The following is a 19,177-nucleotide window of genomic DNA, read 5'->3' as shown; positions in this document are numbered from 1 at the left end:
AGTTCTGTCAAAGGCGACTATGGGGTTGTGGCGCTCATCTCACTTTCAGGCCGAGGAAGCCGGCGTTTGTCCACAGACAGTTTTCCGGGTCATGTGGCCAGCATGATTAAGCTGCTACTGGCGCACGGAGGACTGTGATGAGTGTTAGAGCGCACAGAAACGCCATTTTCCTACCCCCCACAGCGGTACCTACCGGTATTTATCTACTTGCACAGGTGTGCTTCCAAACTGCTAGGTTGGCAGAAGCTGGGACAGAGCCTCCGTCGCAGGGATTTGAACCGCCGACCTTCTGATTGGCAAGCCCAAGAGGCTCAGTGGTTTAGAACACAGCGCTACCCATGTCCCTGTATTCTATAATGCTATTCTAGGCTGCACCAACAGAAGTTTAGTGCTCAGTGAAGTAATAGTTCCCCTCTATTGGCCTTGGTCAGATCCTACCTAGAGTTCAGTGTCCAGTTCTGGGCACCACAATCTAAGAAGTATGTTGACAAGCTGGAAGGTGTGCAGAGGCAGGCAACCAAGACAAACAAGGGTCGGGTAACCAAGCCATATGAGGAACAGTTGAAGGAGCTGGGTATGTTTAGCTATGCCAGCCTATGATTCCCAGCAACAGGTATTCAAAGGCATGACACCTCTGGCAGTGCGGGAGAACATGCCCATTGTGGCTAGTATCCATTGATAGCCTTCACCCCATGCATTTGCCTAAAGCATCGAGAGAGCCCTAGCTTGGGAGTGCTGTTCCAAAATATTTTGGAGCACTCTCCCTGCTGCTAAAGGACCCCTGACCATTAGGTCCAGTCGTGGCTGACTCTGGGGTTGCGGTGCTCATCTCGCTCTATTGGCCGAGGGAACTGGCGTACAGCTTCCGGGTCATGTGGCCAGCATGACTAAGCCGCTTCTGGTGAACCAGAGCAGCGCATGGAAACACCATTTACCTTCCCGCCGGAGCAGTACCTATTTATCTACTTGCACTTCGACTTGCTTTTGAGCTTCTAGGTTGGCAGGAGCATCGACCGGGCAACCGGAGCTCACCCCATCGCGGGGATTCGAACCGCCAACCTTCTGATCGGCAAGCCCTAGGCTCTGTGGTTTAGACCACAGCGCCACCCGCGTCCCTCCTCCCTGCTGCTAGAGTGCTCCAAATAAAAGAGACGAGGAACGAGAAGGATAAACCGTTTTAATGCTGAAAGATCTTCAGACAAGCCCCTATGCAAAGAAAAACACGATTGTACAGAAACCCCGGCCCGTGATGACCCAACGTTACCCAGATGCAACATTAGCTTCACCATAATCGAAAAGCGATTGATTAAAAGCAACTGATCAGAACGCCAGCTCCATCGGCGGGAGGGTCTGCTGGTCCACGCCACCGTTTTCGCATCAGAGCTGGGCCAAGGACGCCCGCCTTGTGTCTGCTCTAGACAGCATCTCCTGAGAAAATGCTCAAGCGTGCCTTCATCGTAGTCAGGGCGTGGCATGGTGCCACCTTCCCCCATCCCTTGTGGCCACGTTCCTTTTTCTGCATAAGGAAATGCGGCGTCCGCCTCCAAGAGCCCGGGGCAGCAACCATGGTGGAATGGCATGTTTTGAAGCAGATTGGCTTGTCCCTTCAAGTTCTGTGTTCCAGGCTGCAACAGTCACAAACGCCTGGTGTGGGAAATCCACAGGCACCATTTTCACCAAGGAAAACAATAGCTATGATGTGAATTGCTCACTAGATGCCTGAGGACACTAGGAAGTGGGATATCTCCTCCAGCTCCCTGGGGCGCTAGGAGAAGGCCCCATGGTTTAGACCATGTGGTGCCCCTTTAAACGTTTTGGGACTACTGCTCCCATCATCCCTGATCACTGGTCCATGTGATGGGAGCTGGGGTCAAACAGCACCACGTTGGAGACCCCTGAATTCAACCCTCCCTTGCGACAGCGGGGCAGATGCAGGCATCTCTAGAAGATTCTGAGATCTGCATGGCAGTTCCTGAGATCTATTGTGAAGAGGTCATTATGGGAGCTAAACAGGGAGAGCCTACTCGAGAGTCCCCGTGGCAAGCTTGGAATCTTACACAGTATTGAGCAGTGAAGCCCACGCAGAATTATATGCAGAGGTCTGTTGGAGGCTGTGCGCAGGTCTGCTGATGCCATAATTGAAGCTTGCTGCAAAAAAATTCTGCACACCCCCATATGATGGGCAGATCCTGAGGTCAATAAGAGAGAATGTTGGAGGTCTGCAAGGTCAGACTGAATTGCATACAGCAAGGGCCAGATAATAGAACAAAGCAGCCCTCGCAACAACATTCGGTTCTGTTTGGACTGAAATTCATTGGATGCAAACCTTCCTTAGTGGCCCAGCATATGTGAAGCAAGAGGAAAAAAACAGGGCTTGCAAGGTAAAAGGACATCCCGGGTGGTGTTCCCGAACTCTCACAAAACCTCCCACCTGATAGGTCTAGATTTGGAGGGTAAGGCAAATGACTTTTCTCCTATCACCAAGGACGGTCTCCTTTGCCCACCAATCTTCAAATAATATAGCCGTCGCTTTATGCTTTCTCAGCAACGACCGACCCGCGAGCTGTCATCCAAAACATCTGGGGGGGCACCAAGTTGGCAAAGTCTGGCTTAGGACAGCAGAAGCTGCCTTCTTTCATTTTGGCAAAAAAAAAAAGGAAGTTGACTTAAAAAGAGAACGGGATTTAAAAACAAAATAAAATTGGGGAACCTATGTTCAAAACACAGGCCTGCAACTAACTTATCAAGCGGAAGTCACGACGCCTCTTTGTCGCTGCTGCATCTGCAGATTCCACTTTTGTGCAAGAGCCCCATTTGCCGGCTGGGGTTTGCAACCCCAACCTTTTTCTTTCACAGCTGGGATTTGCATGCCCTTTGCCACAGAGGCACAGAGTGCAGTTGTGCAAAAAGCTTTCACGGGCACCAACAGGGTTCAAGGGGCGACCCACTCCCTATTTAATGCACGAGGTGCCTGCCCCTCACTGCAGAAAAAGTGGGGTCTATGGGGGAACCATTCCATCTGCACATCTGCAGCACTTGGAGCAGGGAGATGAAGAGACAGAAGAAGCAGCCAAAACTATCGCTCCCCAAAGCTGAAAACAATGCTGGAGAGAGAAGGACGCTGGATCCTGATTGCCACGTCACCCACAAAGGCTTGAGGCTCTTCTCAGAACTACATTTCCCAGGGGGAATGTACCAGCAGGATTCCCCCCCCCCCCGAGGGACATTACGATTACCCTGAAAGTACAGTTTCTCCTCAACAGAAAGTCACAGAGCTCAAGGCTCCTGGCAGAACGCCCTGTTGCTCCATCCACAGCCCGCAGAGCCTTCGAGATGTTCCAGTGCCACCTGCAAGCGCAAGGACTTGGGAGAGAGTGGGCAAGGCACAGAAGCTGGCCTCACCTGGGAGGAGGCGGGCCTGGACCTAGTCACCAGGTGAGGAGGCGGCAAGCAGGGCGTCCAAGGCAACAGCGAAGCCACAAGCCCATTTCCTAGACTGTCGCTGAGTGGGGAACTCTCAAGCGAGTGCTGGTTTTGGAGAGCCCAAGAGGGAGCTCTCATCCCTGAGCAGCAGAGACCCCTGTAGGGTTGGGGAGAATTGAGGGCACGTCCTCCTGGCCTGGCACCTCTTGGCTGACTCCTGCTTTTCATCCCATCCCTGGCCTCTGGGCATCAGCGAGGCCATCTGCCCGCGCCAGCCAGACTTGGGACCTCTGCCAAACTTTGTTGCTCTGACGTCTCAGCCTGCCTGGAGCCTGAAAGCAGCTGTTTGCAAAGGAAGAGGTGGCAGGAAAGAGAGAAAGAGAGACAGAGAGAGAGGGAGAATGCCAGGCCATCTGAAAACATCGTCTGATGGGCACAAGAGAGGGGAACCCGAGACGGCGTCTTCACTTCCGCCTCTGCTCCGCCTGCTGCAGGCGGCGGGTTAGGTCATCGATCCGGACGTTCTTCAGGTGCAAGAGATGCTCCAAGCGGCGGACCTTCATCTGAAGGATCTGGACCAGGGAAGAGACAGAGAGGGGTAGATTTCGAAGGGTAGCCCCAGCAGCTCCTGGTGGAGAGGAAAGAGACCCAGGGCCCTGAGGCAGCCACAACCAGCATCCTGTGGCAGGGAGTTCCTCGGGTGGTGCGGGTGGCTAACAGCCTCAGACACGTCTGTCCAGACTAACCCTGCCCACCTGTAGAAACAGGCGGAAGGGGCGCTGCTGCAAGTGCCACATAATGCCCATTCTGCAGCAATAGGAACTGAGATCTTTGAGTCTGTTGGCACCTGAGGAAGGGCAGGGCAGGGCTAAAGTTTGGGTGAGGAAGATGAACCTGGCTGGGCCTCAGGGGAAGGCAAAGGAGGGGCTCTCTCACCTGCACCATCTCCTGCGAGGCCAGAAGGGCTTGTTCCCTCTCTGCTAAGTGGAGTCGGAGGTTGGCATCCGTTTGCAGAGGCACCGTGTAGCTCTGATGTCCTTTGGGCCCCCTAGAGACAAGGAAAAGTTCTGGAGGTCACGGTGGTGCAAAAACCTGGGGGTTCCTACCCAACACACACACACACACACACACACACAGCAGCCAGATACTTTACCAGGTCAAAGCAAAAGCCCAGATTTGGTTCAGGGCTTCAGCTAGACTGCCACTAATCCTGGAGGCTCCATTTAGCTATCCCAGTTCGCAGCAGAGCTCGCCAACGTGGCGCTCCCAGATGAACTACAACCTCCCCACTCCTCCTCCCTGGCTGGCCGGCTGCCGGCGCTGATGAATGCTGCGAGTCCAGCAATATCAGTGTGGACTAGTGGTTAGAGTGCCTGTCTTTGGGGACCTGGGAGACCGGGGTTCGAATCCCCGCTTAGCTCGCTGTGGCCGTTCGCCACCTCCCAGCCTACCTCACAGGGCTGTTTGTGGGGATAAGATGGGGAGGGGGCGGGTGGGAGTTGAGCGGTGGTCAAATATGCCTGGAGGGCGCTATGCTGGGGAAGTCTGGCAAAGGACACAGACAGGGCGGCACTGAGGCTGCCGCAGGGCTCAGGTGAAAGAAAGAACCAAGAGGATTTCCACCGGGCTGCCCAACCTGGTGGACCTGCTCCTTAAACTATGGAACTCCCTGCCACAAGAGGCAGTTATGGCAGGGTAATAATAATAATAATAATAATAATAATAATATTTGCTTGCAGCTGTACTGCCAGCCCTGGCAAGACAGGGTTTCCCTAACTGCCAGTAATTCTTCTCTTTTTTTAAATTACCTTTCCAACCCAGGAGAGTCCTGGGTGCTGTTGGGCTTGGGCTTTGAAGTGAAGCCTGTAAAATGCGAAACAGAGACTGTAATGAGAGGCATGTAGGATCTCCAAAATCCCCACCCCGCAATGAAACCAGAATTCAACGGAGACTGTATTTATAGCTATCTATGCCTTTATATGACTTTAAAAATTAAAAAAAAATCCCATGAGAATTTATTATTTATTGATCCATCTTATTAGGGAAGGTCCACAGCTCAGTGATGGAACATCTGCTTTGCTTGCTGCAGAATGTCCCGATTCAGTCCTCGATGGCATCTCCGGGCAGGGCTGAGAGAGACTCCTGCCCCAAATCCTGGAAATCTGCTGCCAGTCAGTGTAGACAATACTGCGATGGATGGTGTCAGGGTTCAGGGAAGTGCCTTCCTCCCTCGCTTTGGCCGTGCATAAGAAGAACAAGGCAAAAATAGTCTCTTTCCATTTAAAGAGATTCTAATGATCACAGTGAAAGAGCAAAGAGTCCGTTCTCGGAGTAAAGGTCTCGCAGTTAAGGTTTACACCCACTTCTCCCCCAGAGTCACTTCCTCGTCTTGCAACCTGATCTCGCATCCACCATGCCTTCTGTGCAGCCACCTTTGTCAGGAGTGTGTGCAGGAGCCAGGTCCTGTGACCAGTAGGGCTTCGCAGGACTGGGGCCTTCCTAAGTTTGTTCTGAAGAGGCAAGGTGCGGCCACACAGGTGAGGCCGATTGGTAACTAACAGCACCTGGTGGCAAGAGCCGGGAAGGGATACAAGGTCAGCTTTTCCCTTCAGCTCTTTGCCACAGCAACACGTTCCCTGCCTTACTGCGTTTGGCTTCTTGTTTCCTGATCCTCGAACCTCGGCTTCTTGACTCCTTGCTTCTTAATCCTCGGACCCCTGGCTTGTGACTCCTTGCTTCTTGATCCTCGGACCCCTGACTTTGTGACTCCTTGCTTCTTGATCCTCGGACCCTTGGCTTCTTGACTCCCAGCTCTCTGACCCTCGGACTCTTGGCTTCCCAACTCCTGGCTTCTGATCTCCCGTTCCTGCTCCCACTCCGCCATCTTGCCCCCGGTCCCGACGTCCCCAGCCAGGACTTCGATCCCCCGTGAACCGGACCGTGACAACCTTGGACTGAACGGCTGGACACTTTCCAGTGAACCAGAGTCTGTTAACTCTCTCTTTCCCTGCCGGTTCTCCTCCTCCTAGCTGTTCACCACCCAGTTCTTCCCAACTTTTGTCTTCCGAACTATGCCCCTCTGCGAACCACCGTTCCAAGTCTATACTGCCTCACTGCTCCTGGGAAGATTCAGGATTCTGGTCAGGAATAATGGTTGATTGGCATCCGTCTGGCTCGGGAGACAATGGAGGAGGGTTCCTGTGAGGGTAAGGTTCCAGCACCTCCTGGGGTCATGTGAAAATTTTATAATAATAAAAAGACTCTCTTAGATATATGCATAAATATCCCTCTAGGAGGATAGACTGCCACTTTGTACAGCAATCATACCTCAGGTTACAGGCGCTTCAGTTGCGATTTTCAGGTTACGGACGCGCCAAAACCCGGAAGTATCAGAACGGGTTACTTCCAGGTTTCGGCGGTCGTGCATGCACAGAAGTGCTAAATTGCACTTCGCGCATGTGCAGAAACACCGAATTGCAACCCACACATGCGCAGAAATGCCACTGCAGGTTGCGAACGCTGAGGTTTGCGAACATGCATCCTGCACGGTTCACGTTCGCAACCCGAGCATCCCCTGTACTGAGTCAGAACTCTGGGTCCTCTGGCTCAGTGTGGCTTACACCAGGGGTTGCCAACGTGTGGCCCATGGGCCGGATGTGGCCCACGAAGACCGCTTTACTGGCCCACGAGCCACCCCTGAACCGAGCCATCCACTTGTCGAGTCCCCTGCGCACTGCGCTAAACCGGCACAGCGCGGTGTGGGGACTCACAGAGCAGCGCCAGAAATCGCATCTGCACATACGTAGATACCGGAAATCGCATCTGCGCATGTCCAGACACCGGAAATTGCTTCTATGCAAGTGCGATTTTCGGCGTCGCAGATATACGCAGATGCAATTTCCGGCATCGCGCTGCGCCACTCCGGCCCACGGACTATCTCCATGGGAGTGATCCAGCCCATGGCTGGTAAACCTTGCCAACCTCTGGCTTACACTGACTGGCAGCAAGTCTCCTCCAGGGCTTAGGATTGGGGTTAACTCACTTGGTGGAGCAGGAGACTCTTAACCGCAGGGTTGTGGGTTTGAGCCCCACGTTGGGCAAAAGCTTCCTGCATTGGACTGAATAAATCTTGTGGTCCCTTCCAACTCTAGTTGGAATACCCCACAGACACACTTAAAAGCTGGGTGATGGAAGTTTCAGGACAGGCAAAAGGAAGCCCTTCTTCATGCAGTGCGGAGTTAATCTATGGAACTCTCTGCCACAGGAGGCAATGATGGCCCAGACGGCTTTCAAAGGTTACACAAAATCATGGAGGAGGACAGCTGTCAATCACTACCAGCCATGATAGTTACACTCTGCCTCCATAGTCAGAGGCAGCATTGCTTCTGAATACCAACTGCTGGGAACCACAAAGGTGGTCTTGTGTTCGAATCCTGCTTGCCGGTTTCCCACAGGCATGTGGTCGGCCCCTGTGAGAACAGGATGCTGGACTAGATTACTCATTGGTCTGATCCAGCAGCTGGCTCTTCTGGTGCTCTGGCCTGATCCAGCATTGATCCTTTGTTGTTGTTTAGTCATTAATGAAGCTCAACATCAAAAAACCACTAAGATCATGGCCACTGGGCCCATCACCTCCCGACAAATAGAAGGGGAAGAAATGGGAGGCAGTGAGAGATTTTACTTTCTTGGGCTCCAGGATCACTGCAGATGGTGACAGCAGTCACGAAATTAAAAGACACCTGCTTCTTGCGAGAAAAGCAATGACAAACCTAGACAGCATCTTAAAAAGCAGAGACATCACCTTGCCAGCAAAGGTCTGTATAGTTAAAACATGGATCCTACCTGTATCCAGGTAGTTGTTTTCCTCCAGGGTCGAGCGCATTCCCAGCTCCTGTGTCGGGAGAGCCAGAGAAGAAAAGCAAGTTGACTCTTCGAGCGCTCAGGATCCCGCTCCTCCCTTTCTCCATGAAAAGCCCTCCTGGCCACATCAACACTACAGTGGTACCTCAGGTTACATACGCTTCAGGTTACATACGCTTCAGGTTACAGACTCCTCTAACCCAGAAATAGTGCTTCAGGTTAAGAACTTCGCTTCAGGATGAGAACAGAAATCGTGCTCCGGCAGCGCGGCAGCAGCAGGAGGCCCCATTACCTAAAGTGGTGCTTCAGGTTAAGAACAGTTTCAGGTTAAGTACGGACCTCCGGAATGAATTAAGTACTTAACCTGAGGTACCACTGTATTCAATTAAACTGGCTTCTCCCCACCTTCTGGTCTGATGCTGGTTTGAGTTGTAACATGCAGGTGTGAGCTTGGAAAGGAACATGGGGGTCGCAGCAGCCTCTGAGCAGGGCAGGATTAATCCCACAGCAGCAGAGAAAGGAGGGCAGCAAAGGGAAGAGGCACAGCAGTTCGGCGACCCGTTGAGGAACAGCCACCGAAATCGTTTCAGGGGCTCCTGAGAAGCCGTCAGAGAGAGGGGAGGCTCCCAAATAAATAGATAGAGGAATAAATAAATAGACGAAATCCCTATTTTCAGTCCCGGATTTACAGAAGCCGGCCTGGTTTCTGATTTGATCCCAGAATTTCCCACTTTTCCTTAGAACGTCCCTATGATCTCCTTCTACTGGTCCACAATAGAAAGTGTCCTTTCACACTGCATCACGGTGTGGGACGCTGGTTTGACATCAACGGATAGGAAGTGCCTACAGAGGGTGGGGAACACAGCACAAGATATTATGGGCTGTCCCGTGAATCTGCTGGATGAAATAGCGGAAGAACGTTGCCTCAGGAGATTGAGGAAAATTCTCAGGGATGATTCACACCCTGGCCGGCACTTTCTTGAGCTCCTGCCCTCGGGCAGAAGATATAGAAGCAGGATTAGTCGCGCCAACAGGGTAAAGAACGGCTTCTATCCATGGGCTGTAAGGCTGCTGAATGGAAAGATAACAACAGGGCAACTGACTTTCAGGTTTGGTGGGGGTGCGTTAGTAAACGAGGGGAATTAAGACCAAGAGAGCTGAGTGGGGGGTGCTCCTGTAATCTCACTGTATACAATAAAGTATAATGTATTTTCATCGGAGAAATGTTGGAGGGTATGGAGTTATGTGACCCCTGAGCCAAGGAGATAAGTAAGTGTACAACCTTTAGAAGGCATTGGAAGGCAGCCGTGGATAGGAAAGCTTTTTAATGTTTGATGTTTTATTATGTTTTTATATCTGTTGGAAGTCGTCCAGAGGGGCTGGGGCAAGTCAGATGGGCGGGGAATAATAATAATAATAGTTAAATAAAGGTAAAGGGACCCCTGACCATTAGGTCCAGTTGTGGCCGACTCTGGGGTTAGGCGCTCATCTCGCTTTACTGGCCGAGGGAGCTGGCGTACAGCTTCCGAGTCATGTGGCCAGCAGGACTGAGCCGCTTCTGGTGAACCAGAGCAGCACAAAGAAACGCCATTTACCTTTCCGCCAGAGCGGTACCTATTTATCTACTTGCACTTTGACATGCTTTCGAACTGCTAGGTTGGCAGGAGCAGGGACTGAGCAACGGGAGCTCACCCGTCATGGGGATTCGAACTCCCGACCTTCTGATCGGCAAGTGCTAAGCTCTATGGTTTAACCCACAGCGCCACCCGTGTCCCCTATATATAGTAGGCGTATTTAAAATGAGTCATCATAGCGTACCCTTTTGTGCTCTTCAAATTATGGCAAGCCTAACTCTGCTTGAAGCACAGAAAGTAAGGGCAGCCATGGAGGACTAGAGAAAGATGCACTGAGGAGAGGCAGATAAATGACAATTGTTCATGACTGCTACGTAGAACCTCCAGGTTCAGAGGCAGTTACCACTGAATACCAGTTGTGGGGCAGGGAGGGAGAGCAGGCAGTGAGGAAGGGTTACTGCAATCCTGCCCTGCTTGGGGGTTTCCTGGATGCCGTCCCTGCCCCCACCCTGGGTGTAAATTCCCTGGCTTCTTTCTAGATGCTGGACAGGGAGGGTCAAGCCAGCCCGCCCTGCGCTACATTAAACAAGTTGCAGCGCCGGCCGGTGCCTGTTCCGTTGAGTCCCACAAACGGGCTGCACGTAGGATTGCTGGCTCCTTCTCTCGGCTGACAGCCGCACGTGCTGTACGGAGCGCAAGTGCAGTGTTTCAGCGCACACAACCCACCCATTACTCCACAACCGCCGGCTGTCATTTGTGGATGGGCTGTGGCAGATCAAACAGCTCAAGCCCGGTGCTTTCGGACGGAGGCCATTCATATTCTCTGCGACAGTCCTGGATGCGTCAAGCTGGCATGAAAGAGCCCTGACCTGGCTCCCTTCCTGGAATCCATCCAAGAAAAGAGATTTTGCAGCCCAGCTCACGCCATGAAAGAATAAGTGCACTGGCCTCTTGACGCAGATCTGCCTTTTTTTGCATATTCACCGCAGACGATAAGGAGAGTTACAATCTCTTCTTATTCTTGCCAGAATCCTTTACTTTTCCAGCAAGCTCTGTGACCCCTCAGACCCTCCAAGTCTTCCTATTTTCCAGGAACAGTCCCACATTTACAGAAGCCGTCCCGGTTTCCGATTTGATCCCGAAATGTCCCGCATTTCTTTAGAACATCCCTATTTTCAACGGAGAAACGTTGGAGGGTATGGAGTTATGCAACCTTCTTGAAACCAAGGAAAGAAGTAACTACACATCCGAAGACGTCTGAAGAAAGTTCTGTACAGGGAGGCTTTCAGTGATTGGTGTTTTATTATTGTTTAATATATTTTAGGAGCCACCCAGAGTGGCTGGGTTGGATGGGTTGGATATAAATAATAAGATAAGACCTACGGGACCGCCTCTCCTGGTATATCCTGCGGAGGACCTTAAGGTCCACAAATGATAACATTTTGGAGGTCCCAAATCGCAAGGTGGTTAGATTGGTCTCAACTAGGGCCAGGGCCTTTTCAGTACTGGCCCTGACTTGGTAGAATGCTCTGTGCCAAGAGAGTAGGGTCCTGTGGGACTGGACATTTTTCCGCAGGGCCTGCAAGACAGAGCTGTTCCGCCTAGCCTTTGGTTTGGACTCAGTCTGGCCCTTATGTTTCCCTCCCCTTACGGTTTTGATCTATGGGCTACTTTTAAAATGAGGCTGCCTTTTAAATCGCATTTTAACCTGTATTTTAAATTGCCCCCCCCCCATTATGGTTTTACTGTAATTTTACTGGTGTTAGCCACCCTGAGCCCGGGGAGGGCGGGGTATAAATTATTATTATTATTATTATTATTATTATTATTATTATTATTATTATTATTGAATAGGATGTTCCCATTTTTGTTGGAGAAATGTTGTAGCTTCTAGCTTCTAGCTCTGATAATAATAATAGTAATGGTGTAGTAATAAATAAGTTAAATAGGACATCTCTATTTTCATTGGAGAAATGTTTGACAGTGGAACAGTCTCTCTCAAGAGGTGGTGGACTCTCCTTCCATGGAGAATTTTAAGCAAAGTTTGGATGGCCATCTGCCAGAATGCTTTAGCTGAGTGAATCAGGCAAGCAGAGGGGGAAAGAGGGGGAGCGAGAGAGGGGGCCTTCGAGGAGGGGCTGTGCTGAAGAGGAAAAAGGCTGAGACCTGGGGCAATGGAGACGGAAAGGAGCAAAGACTGCAGGAGCCCACAGCGGTTGGAGGATGTCCCTGGAAGGAAGCAGAAGGGAGGAAGGCGTGAAAAGGGGCTTGCCTAAGAAACACACGTCCAAGAGGTTTTCCGTTTGCCTCTCTGATTTCCTAGGAAAACCCTCTGCTTATTGCTGAATCAGAACAAACTCCAATCCATTTTTTTCCGATTCAGCAGTAAACAGAAGAGCAGCCAGCTGCTGCTTTGGCCAGATCTAACTTCACCCCCATCGATTAATCTCACTTTCCAGAGATCTCGGCATTGCAGCGCAGCAAGAAATATTTCAGAAGAACATGCTAAGAAAACGTCTTTCAGAACCGATGCATGCCGTGGTTGCAGCCTTAATCTTGACGCCGTGTTCCCAGTGCCTGAAACAAGCAATTTGGTGAACTTAGGGTGCGAGCACCCTCTGCCGCTCTCCAGAAAAATAGCAAGCAGCCCGGCCCGTTTCTTGCTTTGCTGATAGGGACTGTCCCACTTTATTTATACTCTGTGGCATAAACCTGATGGCTTTGTCCCCACATGCAAAATAAACTGTGGTGCAATGACCAAAAGATGCCAACGGACAAGGAACGGTTGCATGAAAAAAAACTGGTGAATTTAAGGTGGCTTAGTATTTTCACTGCACCGCTACAAATGCTGGGCATGATCCACTGGGAAGTTCTCCTGTGGAAGTCCCATTGAAATGAATGAGCTCTATGCAAGAGCACAGAGCATGAGCAGTAGTGATTACGGCGCAACAAGAAGCCGCATTTGCAGCCCGCAGGCTTGATGGCTCCACGTGGATCTGGAGGCAGCGGTTTGGACTTGGCTGGGCCATTAGCAAGGAGTTGTTGGCGCTCTGGGGCAAACTGCTGCCTCTCAGCCTCAGTTTTGTAATCTGTAAAATGGGCACAATAGTTTCCTGTTGCACGGACGACTTGCAAGGTTGCAGGTGAACAGAAATGCTGTAACAGTGCAAGATGCAACAGGCCAGGGCTAATTGCCTTCCATCCCTCCTTCCTTCCGGGCTCTGCTAACCTGATAGGAGCTAGACATCTTGGCCTGCTTCTGTTTTTCCTCGATTTTCTGCCGCAAGGGAATCAGCACCAGCTCTACCATCCCAGGGGTGCACTGGGCAATCTTCCGGACCATGTCTTCTGGGATGGAGAAGTTAAGCTTGCTCAGCACTTTCCTGCAGAAGAAGAAAGGCAATGAAATCAAGCGTATCCAAAGTCCCCACTGGAACACAGGGTGCAATAATAATAATAATAACTTATTATTTATACCCCGCCCATCTGGCTGGGTTTCCCCAGATACTCTGGGCGGCTTCCAACAGAACACTAAAATACAATAACCTATTAATCATTAAAAGCTTCCCTAAACAGGGCTGCCTTCAGATGTCTTCTGAAAGTCTGATAGTTGTTTATTTCCTTGACATCTGGTGGGAGGGCGTTCCACAGGGCGGGTGCCACCACCGAGAAGGCCCTCTGCCTGGTTCCCTGTAACTTGGCTTCTCGCAGGGAGGGAACTGCCAGAAGGCCCTCGGCACTGGACCTCACAACGGTGGGGTGGAGACGCTCCTTCAGGTATACTGTGCCGAGGCCGTTTAGGGCTTTAAAGGTCAGCACCAACACTTTGAATTGTGCTCGGAAACGTACTGGGAGCCAGTGTAGGTCTTTCTAGACCGGTGTTATGTGGTCTCGGCGGCCGCTCCCAGTCACCAGTCTGGCTGTCGCATTCTGGATTAGTTGCAATGAAATCAAGTTAGCGTATCCAAAGTCCCCACTGGGACACAGGGTGCAATGCTTAAGGCACCCAGGTTTTTTACTCCTGGGAGTACATGGGCAGCTCTGGAAGGCTGTGATGGATTTCCAAAGGTGTTTCAAAGTTCAACAGCCCGCTATGCTCCATTTTGCAGCGAAATGCAGTAAAATCCGCAAAGAAGACGAGGACATCACCAAGCAAATCGAGCAGCATTTAACATTCAGTGTTCCCAGTTGACACGTCCCATATCTCAGCTGGGTTCTAAATTCAGGACATAGCTCAGGGGTGTCACTGACCTGTTCAGGTGTCCCCAGTTGGAGAGCTTCTGCTGCGTAGAATTAGCCGGAGCGTAGTTGTGCATTTCCACTATTTTGGGGAAGTAAAACTTCACCACTTCGGCCACCAAAACTGCGTGGGAAATCAAAGGGAGAAGTAGGTGCAGAATCAGCTGATGACCCCCCCCCCAAGCCCACCCCATCCCTGGATTTTCCTGCAGACTTCGTCTATGGTGGCCCGACATGTCTCCAATCCGAGCAGAAACTATCAAATGAAACCTTAATAATAATCATAATAATAATTAATAATAATAATTTATTATTTATACCCCACCCATGTGGCTGGGCAACACGACAGCCGCTTATAAAATTACATGCAGAATTATTATTATTATTATTATTATTATTATTATTATTATTATTATTAATTTATTTATAACCCACCTGGCTGGGCTTTCCCAGCCACTCTGGGCGGCTTTCAACAAAATATTAAAATACAGTAATGCATCAAACATTAAAAGCTTCCCTAAACAGGGCTGCCTTCAGATGTCTTCTAAAACTCTGGTAGTTGTTCTCTTTGACATCTGGTAGGAGGGCATTCCACAGGACGGGTGCCACTACCAAGAAGGCCCTCTACCTGGTTCCCTGTAACTTGGCTTCTCGCAGTGAGGGAACCGCCAGAAGGCCCTCGGTGCTGGACCTCAGCGTCCGGGCAGAACGATGGGAGACGCTCCTTCAGGTATACTGGACCGAGGCCGTTTAGTGCTTTCAAGCTCAGCACCAACACTTTGAATTGTGCTCGGAAACGCACTGGGAGCCAATGTACCGGTAGGTCTTCCAAGACCGGTGTTATGTAGTCTCGGCGGTCGCTCCCAGTCACCAGTCTAGCTGCCGCATTCTGGATTAATTGCAGTCTCCGAGTCTGCCTCAGTACAGTGCGTGCATGACTCCGTGTTGATGTGACTTTAAGAGCCCCACATGGCCCCACATCTCAGCAGCCTCTCCTTAAAAACTTCAGGGAAGTTTTTAATATGTAACGCTGTACTGTTTTTAACACTTGATTGGGAGCCGCCCAGAGTGGCTGGGGAAACTCAGCCAGATGGGCGGGGTATAAATAATAAATTATTATTATTATTATTATTATTATTATTATTATTATTATTATTATTGACTCATACCTTCCAACGTTTCTCCAACAAAAATAGGGCCATCCTATTCAATAATAATAATAATAATAATAATAATTTTATTATTTATGTCCCGCCCATCTGACTGGGTGGCCCCAGTCACTCAGGGCAGCTTCCAATGTATATAAAAACATAATACAATATTACACATTAAAAAAAAAACTTCCCTATACAGGGCTGCCTTCAGATGCCTTCTAAAGGTTGTATAGTTACTTGTCTCTCAAGGGTAGAATAACCCCAAACCCTCCAACATTTTCCTGATGAAAATATAGATTGTCCCACCATACACTCCAACATTTCTGCAGTGAAAATAGGGACGTCCTAAGGAGAAGCCGGACATTCTGGGATCAAATCGGAAGCTGGCGCGATGGCTTCTGTAAATCTGGGACTGTCCCTGGAAAATAGGGACACTTTTAGAAGACGTCTGAAGGCAGCAGCCCTGTTTAGGGAAGTTTTTAATGTTTGAAGTTTATAGAGTCTGCATGACTTTTTCAGCAGCTGCTGGCATCAGCCCAATGGACAGGATAGGAATAAATTATTATTATTATTATTATTATTAGAGAGTCTGCATGACTTTTGCAGCAGCTGGTGGCATCAGCCCAATGGACAGGATAGGAATAAATTATTATTATTATTATTATTATTATTATTATTATTATTATTAGAGAGTCTGCATGACTTTTGCAGCAGCTGCTGGCATTGGCCCAATGGACAGGATAGGAATAAATTATTATTATTATTATTATTATTATTATTATTAGTGAGTCTGCATGACTTTTGCAGCAGCTGGCGGCATCAGCCCAATGGACAGGATAGGAAGAAATTATTATTATTATTATTATTATTATTATTATTATTATTATTAGAGAGTCTGCATGACTTTTGCAGCAGCTGCTGGCATTGGCCCAATGGACAGGATAGGAATAAATTATTATTATTATTATTATTATTATTATTATTATTAGTGAGTCTGCATGACTTTTTCAGCAGCTGCTGGCATTGGCCCAATGGACAGGATAGGAATAAATTATTATTATTATTATTATTATTATTATTATTATTATTATTATTAGTGAGTCTGCATGACTTTTGCAGCAGCTGCTGGCATTGGCCCAATGGACAGGATAGGAATAAATTATTATTATTATTATTATTATTATTATTATTATTATTAGTGAGTCTGCATGACTTTTTCAGCAGCTGCTGGCATCAGCCCAAGCCCAAGGCCCTGGATTCTATGATTCTATAATCCCCTGTGAAACACACATATACAAGTGCCAGGACACACACAAAATTGGCCGCCCCAAACCTCCATCGCTGAAGTCGCGGGCGATGTTCCTCTTGGGGCGCGAAAGAGGGATGGCATCGACCCAACTGTACAGATCGTTCAGGCTCTCCTCATCCAGCTCCCCGTTGGCCATGCTGATGCCCGTCTACCCTGTATCCTTGCCAGCCTCTAGGTGCCCCCCTGGATCGGGCTCAGAGCTTCTCCACCAGTTCCCTTCTGCCCTGCTGGGCTGGACGCAGCCATATTGTTTGCCTTCGTGACCATGGCAACATCAGCACCCCCCCATCTCAGGTGTGGCAGGCCCCAAAGCACCCTGGGAGCGGTAGTTCTGAGCGGACGCCCAGCTACTGCAACAGCAGGGTTGCTAGGCAACCGGAGCATCTTAGCAGGTGCCTAGCAACGGGATGGGAGCTGGCCAGCTAAGAGGCAACTGGGGGGAAAGAGCCAATAAGTGGCTGTTTGTGTGTCTGGGGGTCCAAAAAGCGTGCGAGAATAGGGGGCAGAGGCCAGGAGAGCGGGACGTACTATTCACAAGTTCAAGGGCAGCTAAGGTCAACAAGGGAGTTCGAACATCTTCCCCGTCTCGCTCCTGTAACTAACCGCAGCTTGAGCAACAGGAATCAGCAGCTGGTACTTTTCCTGGCTTGGAAGGCACCAAAAGGGTCATCTAACCCAACCCCCTGCAGTGCTTGGGAAACAAGAAGTGTAGTCGTCTGCTCTTCAAATCAAATAATAATATAATAATTTATTATTTGTACCCCGCCCATTGTGGCTGGGTTTCCCCAGCCACTCTGGGCAGCTTCCAACAAAGATTAAAAATACTGTACATTAAAATGTCACACATTAAAAACTTCCCTGAAATGGGCTGCCTTCAGATGTCTTCTAAATGTCAGGTAGTTGTTTGTTTCCTTGACATCTGGTGGGAGGGCGTTCCACAGGGCGGGCGCCACCACCGAGAAGGCCCTCTGCCTGGTTCCCTGTAGCTTGGCTTCTTGCAGTGAGGGGACCACCAGAAGTCCCTCAGAGATGGACCCTAGTGCCCAGGGGTAGAGACGCTCCTTCAGGTATATTGGGCCAAGGTCGTTTAGGGCTTTCAAGGTCAGCACCCACACTTTGAATTGTCCTCGGAAACATACTGGGAGCCAATGTAGGTCTTTCAAGACCGGTGTTATGTGGTCTCGGCGGCCGCTCCCAGTCACCAGTCTGGCTGCCGCATTCTGGATTAGTTGTAGTTTCCAGGTCACCTTCAAAGGTAGCCCCATATACAGAAAGCAAAACAAAGCAGCCTAAATTAACATTACCTTCTACCGATGAGAAATAATAATAACTATTACAATAATGAAAATACTAAAAGTACATTTACTTCCCCTTTTAGACTTCTATTCTAGTTACAATATTTTACTATTCTATAAGAATCTATTATATCCTTTGCTGTCCCATATATAATTTTATTTCCCAATTTTGGGAATAAGGGCCACGCATTCTTGTGCATGCAAAATAGCAGAGAAAGTGCTTTGTTGTGGAACTCAGGTTTCAACGTCCTTCAGCCAGAACACCACCAGGTGGCAGCAGAGACTACTCTGTAATCATAGGGTCATTGAATTGTAGACTTAGGAGGGACCACGAGGGTCATCTAGTCCAACCCCCTGAAATGCGGGAATCTCAGCTAGATTTGTGAGAACTTGGTTTTGTTGGCGGTTTAGGACAGGCTTGTCTTTGCCGACTGGTTGCCTCCAGATGTTTCAGACTACAATTTCCATCACTGGCGGGAGTCCAAAAGAACTGGGGCAGGTTGGTAAAGCTCTGCTACAGTGCTAAATGCTAATAACTCAGATGGGCATATTTTTTTCTAAAGGGTTTGTATGCCTTTAGCAGCTGCTCTGTAGGCAGAAATTCAACAGGTGCAGTTTCCCCACTTATTAGAGCCTTCCTGCCTAGAGAAAGCTGAGAGTATCTGTTGGATATTCTGATTTCAGCGCAAGCCCAGGCGCATCCTTATAAGTGGGAGGCAGAAAGACATTTACATTGCAGTGGTTATTTTGATTTATTACTTGTCTTTTGCCATAAGGTGCCAGGCCGGGTTACAGCAATTTAAAAACACAAATTTAAAAACACAACCTCAGGATCAGTGAAACAGGTTGGGGGGGGGGGGATTCAGGACAGGAAAAAAAAAGTGAAAGAGTTTATTTTGTGGCATTCACAAAACGCAGCTTCAATTAGTTTTTGACATGGCTGTAAACGGGGCTAGATCGTGGAGGAGCAGAGGCCAGTACTATATTCATTTCATTCATTATTACTCTCTGTTTTCCTCTGTGTAACAGCAGATCTGTTTGTTTTCCATCTCATTTTATTGGTTCAATAATTTTGCGAGGTAGGAAAGGCAGTGAGAGAATTCAGGCCAAGTAGGGTGTGAACCCTGGTCTCCCCAGAGCTACTCTAACCACTACACTGTGTTGTCAGCTATGAGTCCCATGAATAATAATAATAATAATAATAATAATAATAATAATAATAATTCTTATATCCCACCCATCTGACTGGGTTGTCCCAAGTTGCTCTGTGTGGTTTCAAACAAAAATACAGAGGGAAAGAAAAGTTTTTTTTTTGGGGGGGAG

At 49.2% G+C, this 19,177-nt stretch overlaps 1 protein-coding gene across 2 annotated transcripts; it reads right to left on the bottom strand.

Moving 5' to 3' along the window:
• Positions 1 to 1,163: 1,163 nt before the first annotated feature.
• Positions 1,164 to 17,261, bottom strand: SPEF1 (sperm flagellar 1). 2 transcript variants are annotated; one of them, XM_083757190.1, is made up of 8 exons: positions 16,584 to 17,261; positions 14,109 to 14,220; positions 13,087 to 13,240; positions 12,024 to 12,086; positions 8,266 to 8,314; positions 5,232 to 5,286; positions 4,360 to 4,471; positions 1,164 to 3,995 (listed from the first exon to the last, which is right to left on the bottom strand). In XM_083757190.1, exons 1-8 carry the CDS (start codon positions 16,693 to 16,695, stop codon positions 3,888 to 3,890), a joined length of 765 nt encoding a protein of 254 aa, XP_083613316.1. In that variant the 5' UTR covers positions 16,696 to 17,261; the 3' UTR covers positions 1,164 to 3,887. The 2 variants fall into 2 exon arrangements, with proteins under 2 accessions (XP_083613316.1, XP_083613317.1); XM_083757191.1 differs by lacking the exon at positions 12,024 to 12,086 and having other exon boundaries at positions 16,584 to 17,093.
• Positions 17,262 to 19,177: the final 1,916 nt, after the last annotated feature.

This window comes from Podarcis gaigeae (assembly GCF_964106915.1).
Source record: "Podarcis gaigeae genome assembly, chromosome: 9".
NCBI classification, from domain to species: domain Eukaryota; kingdom Metazoa; phylum Chordata; class Lepidosauria; order Squamata; family Lacertidae; genus Podarcis; species Podarcis gaigeae.
This window is presented reverse-complemented; position numbering and strand designations above follow the sequence as displayed.

What these genes read in the sequence shown, in the direction of transcription:
- SPEF1 (XM_083757190.1), bottom strand. Translation starts at nt 16,695, where the DNA reads ATGGCCAACGGGGAGCTGGATGAGGAGAGCCTGAACGATCTGTACAGT. An exon ending in TTCCGTCTCCATTGCCCCAG is followed by an intron (nt 8,315 to 12,023) that starts GTCTCAGCCTTT and finishes CTCCCGACACAG; the next exon opens with GAGCTGGGAATGCGCTCGAC. An exon ending in CCTCGCAGGAGATGGTGCAG is followed by an intron (nt 3,996 to 4,359) that starts GTGAGAGAGCCC and finishes TCCCTGGTCCAG; the next exon opens with ATCCTTCAGATGAAGGTCCG.